Here is a 9,724-nt window from a genome sequence, read left to right as displayed (position 1 = left end):
CTCTGCACCGAGGTCAGACTTTGTCATGCAGTTGAAATGCTACAGCGTTAGTGGTGGCAGCCCAGGTACTTGACACTTGAAGGGAAAACTGGTAAGTGATTAGAGCACTGATGTATACAAAGTGTCCGGAACCCTCATTATATTTTTATCTCTTTTTTCTCTTGTCTTTTTGTCCCAAAGTAGGTTCAGTTGCACAAGTAAAACTCAGAGAGAGCAAGGAGAATATCCTGGTAAGAAAAGACATCAGTTGTACATATGAACCAACATAAGTTCTAGGTTCAGTTCCAAACTGCACGTATACAGAACACACACAAAGAAAGTTGGAGAACTGAAGTACTCTATAAACTATAGCCCATGAATGAGAAATGGGAGGATCACATCCAAACAGCACAGCAAATACTTTTAAAATTGAAGTGACATTGGAACCCAGGGAAGGCAAGGCCAATCTTATCTTCTGAACCTAACCAAGTTTTATGTGTCTTTTGGCCATCAGAATGTCCCCTTTTTAAACAAAAATTCAAAATCGTTTGCTCATTTTTCTATTAGTTGTATTTTTCAGATTGATTTGTTGGAGTTGTTTAGTCATTTGTCACATATGTGTATTACGAATATCTTCTCCACTACTGCTAGTGTACTTCTCACTATTGACAGTGTTTCTCCAAGTTTAACAATGTTGTTTGATGAAGAGGTTCCTCATAAAAAGGTTCTTTATATGGTCCACTTTATCATTTTTTTTCCTTTATAATAAGTGTTTTTGTGTCCTTCTAAATCAATCTTTGCCTACTCAAAGTCACAAATACGTTCTACGTTTCCCTTTCGAAGTGTTACCGTTTTAACTTTCATATTTATAGCTGTAATATATTTGGAATTAATTTTTTCTAGAGTATGAGGTAAGAGTCAAGATACCTACTTTCTCCATATGGCTATTTTCTCTCTACCTATTTTCTCCAATTAATTATTTATTGGAAAGACTACCCTTTTCTCCATTTTACTGCAGCATCAGATTAGTCATATACTTGGTGAGCTTAAATACATGGGTCTTTTCTGACACTATTCTGTTCCATTTGTCAGTCTGTCTATCTTTGGGACAATACCATAGTATGTTAATTACTCTGACTTTAAATAAGTCTTGATATTTGTTAACGTATGTTTTACAGCTTTGTTCATCTTCAATATTTCACTGGCTATTCTTTAACTTTTGTGTTCCCATGCAGATTTTAGAATCAGTTTGGTAATTTCCTCAAAATTGGATTTTTTACTAAGATTATGTTTAATCAACAGATTAATCTGGGGCAGATTGACACCTTTTCAGTATTGAGTACTCCTATCATGAACATGGAAACCCTGGTGGCGTAGTTGTTAAGAGCTATGGCTGCTAACCAAAAGGTCAGCAGTTCAAATCTACCAGGTGTTCCTTGGTGCTCTGTCCTAGAGGGTTGCTATGAGTTGGAACTGACTCAACGGCAGTGGGTTTGGTATTTTGTTTTATCATGAACATCGTTGTTGTTGTTAGCTGCCATTGAGTCGATTCTGGCTCATGGTGACCCCACGTGTTCAGGCAGAACTGCTCCATAAGGTTTTTAAGGCTGTGACTTTTCAGAAGCAGATAACCAGGGTTGTCTTTTGAGGCACCTCCGCCTGGGTTTGAACTACCAGCCTTTTGGCTGGTAGACAAGCACTTCACTGTTTGTGCCACCAGGGACTCCGTGAACATTGTATATCCCAACATTTATTTAGGTTTCTTTCAATAAAGCTTTATAATTTTCAAGTGTGGAGATCCTGCATATTTGTTGGAAAAATTCAGTGGTGAATTCAGTGGGACTAGGCTTCTCTTTGTGGTGAGAAGGAACTCAATATGAATGAAATATATGCGCACACACACACATTCTTACCCACATACACCTTCAAACACATACTCACACACATATCTTCAGGTCTGTCTAAATGAGGTTTGATTATGATCTGATCCTTCTACTCTTTGAAAAACATAGGAAAGCGAAACAAAACTCTGCCTACTTCTTAGTCAGTGCTTCTCACATATTTTCCATGAAGCTGCTTCAAATAATTTGAAGTCTCAGTGGTTATCTTCAAAGAATTCATAATTAGTTTTCCCTTTCCTTTAAAAATTTATTTTCTCATGAAAATAAAGCTATAAATAAATATTGTCAAAGAGCACTACTGGGTACTTTAGGGAGCTAAACGATCTTTGTATCTAATGTTTTTGTGCTATTGGTATACATCATATCTAGCCTTGGGGTACTATATTCCACTTTTAAGCACAGCTAATTGTGATGGTTAAGGTTGTGTGTCAACTTGGCTGGGCCATGATTCTCAGTGGTTTGGCAGTTATGATGTAGTTTGGCAGTTATGTAATGATGTAATCACCTCCATGATGAGATCTTATATAATGTAATCACCTCCATGATGAGATCTGCTATGAGCAGCCAATCAGCTAAAAGGGAGTTCCTTGTGAGTATGGCCTGCATCCAAGATATATGGACTTTCTGGAAAAGCTCCTTGGCTTTTGCTTGCTCTGGATCCTGCATCTGGCTCGTCATCATCTGACCTCTGGTTCTTGGGAACTGAGCTAGCAGCTTACCTGCCGATACTGGGATTCGTGGAACTCTGCAGCCTGTGAGCCAAAGGCCTGTTGTCTGACCTGCTGATCTTAGGTTCATTAGCCCCTGCAGCTATGTGAGTCAGGAGAAGCCTCCAGTCTGACACCTGAGCCATGGACTTGGGACTTGTCAGCCTCTACAACCACATGAGCCATTTCCTTGAGATAAATCTCTCTCTCTCTCTGTGTCTCTCTCTCTGTATATATATACACACATGCTTCACTTGTTTTGCTTCTCTAGGGAAGCTAGCCCAAGACACTAATCCCTATGAGGTCCTCACATTTCAACACCAATGCCCTAATTTTATTAGCTCTCTTTCTTTGTATCCATAAAGTAAGAATGCACACATGCATACAGAAGGGAGGTCTTCTGATCTCTAATGTTTAAGCCCTGGAAGCGTTGTGCCTCACTTAATGTTCACAAGCACGTCTAAGACTAAGGGAGTTGAAGGGATTATGTCCTGAAATGTTTGAAGTACATCCATTACCAGAGAAAACCTGAATTCTTGAAAGTCAATATAGCACTCACTATTTGTATCACTGGAAAAATAAAAATATAAAAGGGCATTGCCACATATACATCCAATTTATCAAAAGAAAAACTTTGGGAGATTGATCTATATAAGTCAACAAAGTGAATATATTATGCTGTATTTGATTTGTGATCATTTATTTATATTTAAGACATTCTTGGTTTCAAAATTTTGCTTCTTTGATGCAAGTGACTTTGGCAGCTAGCAAGTGAACTGTAATTTTCCCTCTGCTGGGAGAAAGAGCTATTTAATTCTGTATGTCAAGACATTAGAGTGTGAGGAGCAAAGGGCAGCCTGCTGAGATCAAGAGTTAAAACCTCCCTATTTCACCCAAGCTAAGTCTATCCAAGCATTTAATTTCATATAAAGCATCAATTTTTGATGTCCTCTAATCTGTGATATATCAGACATATAATTTTTTCTTACCAAAACACTGTTTTCTCATGAGGGGAGGAAGGTTAGACTACTGTAAATGATTCATTAAACTGTGCGAATTATTACAGAGCATTCATTTCTGATAGAAACTGTTTTTGTTTTTCAAGCAAATCTCTTTGACTAAGAATTCCAAACAGCAGTTGCCCTGTCAAGGTCAGAATACCCTGTAACTAGAGGTAGCTGAACACCAAGTTCTATCTGATGACTATGTTACAACAAAACTGAGTAGTATTTACATGATTATACAAATTTACATTTATTTTTAGGTATATTCTGAAAGTAACATGTCATTGATGTTTTGATATAATTAGATCGAACCTTTTAAAACTGATCTTTCTATATGGGAAATACGATCTTTAAAAGATAACATGTTTATCCTCTTTCTAAGAATCTGCTCAGATGTGCCACCACAAAAATCCTTCAGCCTTTGCTGCCCTCCAAAGTACAGAAGTAACAGAAGAATATTTAGAAGTTTACTATCAAGGCAGTAACCTTCTCCTCTCCCCCCAAACCATCAATGCAATATGAAAACATATTGTGAATCTCTGAATATACCTTATTTATACAGATTTTACTTTTGGATATTTTTTACTTATTCAAAACATAAAATTATACATTAAATGACAAAAAAATACAAACCCAAGAAAATGACTAAATCGTTATAAAATTTTAACATACCCACCCAGGTTTAAAGAATTAATTCCAATAATTTTTTAACATAGTTCTCTGTCTCTATACCCTTAGTGGGATATATTCTAAAAGAAAAAAAAAAAACGGCAAAGAAATTTTGAACTTTATCTAGTAGAGATTTCATGTTGGTGGTGGTATAGGTAGAAGCTACCCTGTGTGTATTACGGAAGAGAAAAAATAAGTAAATATATGATGGTATTGGTTTATGTAGAGAGATGGGAAGGCAAGGACGGGGACAAACATAGGGATCAAGCAAATATGGCAAAGTGTCAACAACAATTAAATATAGCGAAGGGCATACAAGTGTTCATTGCACGTATCATTACACCTTTCTGTAGAGTTGAAATTTTTCTAAAGGAAAAGGCAAACAAAAAAGCCTGGGAAATTAAAATCATGTCTCCTTATCTTTTGCAAACACCCAAACTGGGATCCCCCAGCTAATTAACGCCAAAACTTTGTTTCTTAGCACAATTAACAAGAGAATGTTAAGTATTCTGGATACTTAAGACATCGACTATATGAGCAATCCATATTTAAACCTTTCACTAAGTATCATTTGACTAAATGAGAGGTTATTTCTCCAGTCCCATCCCGCACATTCAGGGTGCAGCCCTAACATCGGCCATAATTGTTTGTTAACAGACTCTAAGGCACCAATTCAGACTCCTCACCAACCAGCTGAAACCAACTGCCATAGGGTCATCTATGACTCATGGCAACCCCCTGTGTTTCGGAATAGAACTGTGCTCCACAGGATTTTTCCATCACTAATTTTTCAGAAGTAGATTGCCCCTGGGTAGACTCAAACCTCCAACCTTTCAGTTAGCAGTCGAGCACTCAACTGTCTCCACCACCCAGGGCTCCTCACCAGGCTTACTTAACTCCACACCCCAACGTAACCTTTCTAGCCTCTCCACCTGCTTCTTCCTCTCCAACCCTCAAGTTGTTTCCCCACTGTTATTTCAACCAACAAGAGGGAAGATAAATTGCACTAACTGCCTCCATTTACAGTTGTATTGAGACTTTTCATGTTTTTTTTTTAAAGCACTTGGTCCATGCTCAAAAGTCTCCTCTCTCTGGGTCTAATGGAATCATACCTCATGATTTCCGTTTCTCATAATCAATACACATAAAGGAACAGCAAACGCCATAAAAAGTATACTCTGTAATATCTTTATTTTTACACATCACATACGTTCAGCAGACTGCACAGACCTTGTCTCCATAACTACTACACTCATCCTTCACACTCTAATACAGTTATCTTGTTTTCTCAGCGTTACCCTTCTTCAACATCACATTTATTTCTTTTTCAATTTATTTACTTCACCAGTTTGATGATCTGTTGTAGTGAATCTGTCTGTGGATACCTGGTCAAAAGCTCAGAGACCACACGATTTTGATTGATGCGACTGTAGAATCTCAGAGTTGCCTGAGACATTAATAGCATCCCTGCCTGACCATCTATCCTATGTCTCCCCCCTACAGAGCCCACATCACAGGGTTATCGAGCTTTGGTCTAATGACCCCACAACTGAAGAAATGAAAACTTCACAGGTTAACCCATTCCTTCTCTGAAATGCTCAAAAACCAAAACCAGCTGCCACTGAGTCCATTCCTACCCATGGCAACCCCATGTGCGTCAGAGTAGAACTGTGCTCCGTAGGATTTTCAATGGCTGTGATCTTTCGGAAGTAGATTACCAGCCCTTTCTTCTGAGGCACTTCTGGGTGGGCTCGAGCCACCAAACTTGTGGTTAACAGCAGGGTACGTGAAATGCTTCACCAACAGGGAAGTCCCCCCCGGAGATGCTCAGACCACAGCTACTAGAATTGTTTCAGACCACTGATAAGTCCTAGATTCATGCCTTCAGACAAGAAAGAAAAAGCCCAATCCCTCTTGCCAGGAAAGAATCTCCAATACCTGACAATTGTGGCGGTGTCTTCTGAGTCCAGTCTTCCAAACTACACTCAAATAGTTTTTCAAACACCTCTCAAGTAATAATTCTTAAGCCCAGGCAGAATACCTTAAAAGTGTGTGCCCAGAATGGCTCCCAGTCCTTAGGTATGAAGTAATTCTCTTCATCCAGGATGACAAAACACTCCCCCTGTATAAATTATGATCAAGGACATCCTGCCATCTCCTTTTCATAATGCAGACAGGCTTCTGATCCACCACCACTCTCGCTGAGAATAAAAGGAGGCTCTCTTCCTGCCTAATTTGCTTATGAAAAATATTCAATTATCCTCCAAGTTTAATTCGCTTAGTAATGAGAAGTAAATGAGCCCAACCAGCATGTTTGATTTGTCTTGGAAAGTGAGAAACTGCTTTGCAAGTACAAACAAAGTTACATTAAAATAAGTGACTCTCCTGGACGGTGGAAATTGAATTTCTCCCCTAAAGAACTTCAAACTTCTGTAACTAATAACAGAGAGAATGCCTCACCGCGGAACAACTCCCTGTGGCCTCAAGATTACATATATGTGTATGTGAGCCTGTGTGTACACATATTTAAACTCGCATATTTGCAAGTATTTCATCTACTGGGAAGCAGAGCGGAGAACTCATGGGCATACTGTGTGTGAGGCACACTCACATCAGACAGCGTCTCACATACCGTTTTTGCAGATCGGGCAGCACTGGTCGGGCTCGTACACGGGGTCCACACACTCTGTCTGAGGACACGCGGACACTGTGCACAGCACTTCGCCGCTGGCTTCACAGCGACACCGCTCACAGGGAGACACCTGAAACACAAGCCCATCCAGTCAGGTCATTCCTCGAGCCGTCCTTACCAGACACACGCATGTTTCTCCTCCCCCAGACTTCCTGTGAAGTGTTTTAGGGATGTTAAAAAATATTCCAGTGCAGTGGTTTTTCAAGTGTAGACACGGGAGCCCTGGGTGCTGAGCAGATTCCTTTCAGGTATAAACACACAGGAGGGCTTCGCTACCCTCCCACTCAACACTACCCAGAGCAGCTCTGTTCTTTAGCGGTCTACATGTTGGGCTTTAAGCTTTCTTTTGAAGAAAAGTTCTTCGTTTATTTTTTTAATTTTTTTTTAAAGTTAATACATCACCACTGAATTATTGCCCAACCACTCATCGCCTAAACAAACCCCTCTTCCACAGCCTTGCCAAGTAGCCGCCCAACCTATCGAGGATCAGTGCCCATGTTTCCAGTTACGAAAATGGCAGAACAGGAAAGGAAGGGAAAGGGTGAAGGGAGGAGAAATGCAGACTATTCTCAGGGCCAGGCACACTGCCAGGAGCTGCACGGACATGATCTCATTTAATTCTCACAGCAACTCTAAAAAATAGCTACTGAAATTATTGTCCGTGTTAACTGATGAGGAAACTGTGACTCAGAGGGGTTAGGCAACTTTCCGTGGGCTGGCCATTCCTAAGAAGCAGAACTACTATTCCCACTGGGCTTCCTGACTCCAGAACCCATGGTGTGCCACTCCCTTCCATTGTCTAGTGGTATGATGTTCTTCTGTATAGTGGGCTTCAATCTGCCTCTCTGTGCTTTTCACCCATTGGCCCAAGATCTACCATTGGGGCCATTTAAACCAAGCATAATATCCGTTCTGCTCTGGAAAGGCTGTGCACTGCCAATTGAATCCTGCCACAGTAACTCAGGTAGGGCTTGGTGTGGATGGAATACTTCCTAGAAACCCCCAATGGGAGATTTCTCATCTAGGCCAACCCAGGACTAGGCAGCATGCAGACCCAGCCACCAGAAGTAGGAACTGAATTGGGATACGCACTTAAAAGACAATGGGAATGGGAGGTGGGGGGTGTTGTCAAGCTAAATCTCCTGCTTCCACAAGGGCAGGGAGGTTGGGGTGACTTTCCAGTCCACATTCGTGATTCAAACATCATTCGTAAGGGACACAGACCACACTCACAGCTGCTTCCTTAATGTAAAGAAAATAACAGTAAAATCTCCACTGAATGGCCTAGTTATTTCATGAAGCAAAAGTTCAATCTCTATTTAAACGAATATAATTCTCAGGCACTGGAACAAAGCTGACCTGCCTGGAGTCAGGTCTTAGGCATGTATGCGTACGTGCACGCGTGCACGCGCACTGGGCAAAGAAGAAAAGAAAGGAAACTTTATCAAACTCTGGAGTAGCCCAGAACAAAATCTTGACCCAGTTTGCCTTAGAAGTTAACATCAGTTTTACAACAAAAATTGATCAGCATGTTTTTGAGAAGCAGTTTTGGCACAACAGGCTCTTTAGCGTCAAAGACCAGTGTTTCTCTTTGTCGTTGTTCTCCTGCTTACTTCTGACCTCCTACCCATCCCCCCCACCCCGCCCCATTCAGCCTACAGCATCCTTGCCTCAAGGGTAGATTCATCTAGCAAGCAGGATGAGAAAAGGTTTCTGAGTTTTAAAAGCGGAAACCTTGAGTTTCAAGAGACATGGTTTATTGCACTTCAAAAGCCTTCAACCAGAAGGACTCTGGGCGTAAGCCATAAAGAACAGATGGTGTGGATTACATGATGGCGAGCCAGGCTCCCTGCTGCAGATAAGATACACATCATCCCATCTAAAGGGAAGTACAGCAAAGAAGAGTGAGATGGCCAGTTACTAGTGCCTGTCCTTGAGAAAACGGTGCAGTGTAGCACCCACCCCCCACTCAGGCTGTACTCCAGGGTGAGGGAGTAGAAAACACCATTTGGGTTTAGGAATTTGGAAGAAGGAGAGAACTGAGTCCTATGCCATGCCCCAGGTAGGGCTCCAGGAAAGCAGCAAGACCACAGAGCAAGACGCGGAGACTGCACAATTAAGAAGGTGTCAGGCACCGAGGCAGCTGGCCCTGCGTCAACCTCAGCAGCTCTTCTGTGCATGAGGGACAGGATCCTGGCAAATGGGGAAGAGATCACTGACCTGGAAACAGCACACGTCTTACTCTCGCTGGATCTCCAATTTCACTCTCCCTGCCACAGAGCTCTGCTCAAAACAAATGCACACAGGCTGGCTTGCTATTTTCTTGAAGGTTCAACCTTATCCAGAATCTGATTGTGAGTTCTACTGTCACTACATATTTGGAAATCCTGATCTGACTTTCTGGAGATCTGTTCACTTTTCAAAACTCTGAGCTGATACTTAGAGGCAGGAGCACCATGAGTATGTCCCTCTCAGGCCTCACCTCCTGCCACCTACTTCTGCCTCCACCAGTGCCCCATGCTGGTTCCTAGTCACTCTTATCTTAGGCCCAGCCCTGCCCTAGTTCCCAGCCAAAGCTAGGCTGGTGACAGCAAGTGGCAAAGCACTGCCAGTTCCCTTAGATACCAGCATGTTCCCTGTTAGTGGTACCTGAGCAAGAGCCCTCATGCTGGCCACAATCCCAATTGTTCTAAGTCAGGGCTTCCCACCTGATAACAAGGTTCCAAGGCCCCCTTGCAGGACCCAGGTCACACAGAAGAACTCTGCCTTCAC

The 9,724-nt window shown here is 41.6% G+C and overlaps 1 protein-coding gene across 1 annotated transcript in view; it reads right to left on the bottom strand.

Moving 5' to 3' along the window:
- Nucleotides 1-9,724, bottom strand: part of VWC2 (von Willebrand factor C domain containing 2) — a 214,625-nt gene that overhangs the window by 168,239 nt on the left and 36,662 nt on the right. The window contains exon 2 of the mRNA XM_004389143.1: nt 6,893-7,022. Within this exon, the coding sequence (XP_004389200.1) occupies nt 6,893-7,022 (130 nt within the window). The remainder of the gene's footprint in view (nt 1-6,892; nt 7,023-9,724) is intronic.

Source organism: Trichechus manatus, unplaced genomic scaffold (assembly GCF_000243295.1).
Source record: "Trichechus manatus latirostris isolate Lorelei unplaced genomic scaffold, TriManLat1.0 scaffold00235, whole genome shotgun sequence".
In the NCBI taxonomy this organism is placed as follows: domain Eukaryota; kingdom Metazoa; phylum Chordata; class Mammalia; order Sirenia; family Trichechidae; genus Trichechus; species Trichechus manatus.
Note: the sequence above shows the minus strand (reverse complement) of the source record. Positions and strands in the feature narration are given on the sequence as shown.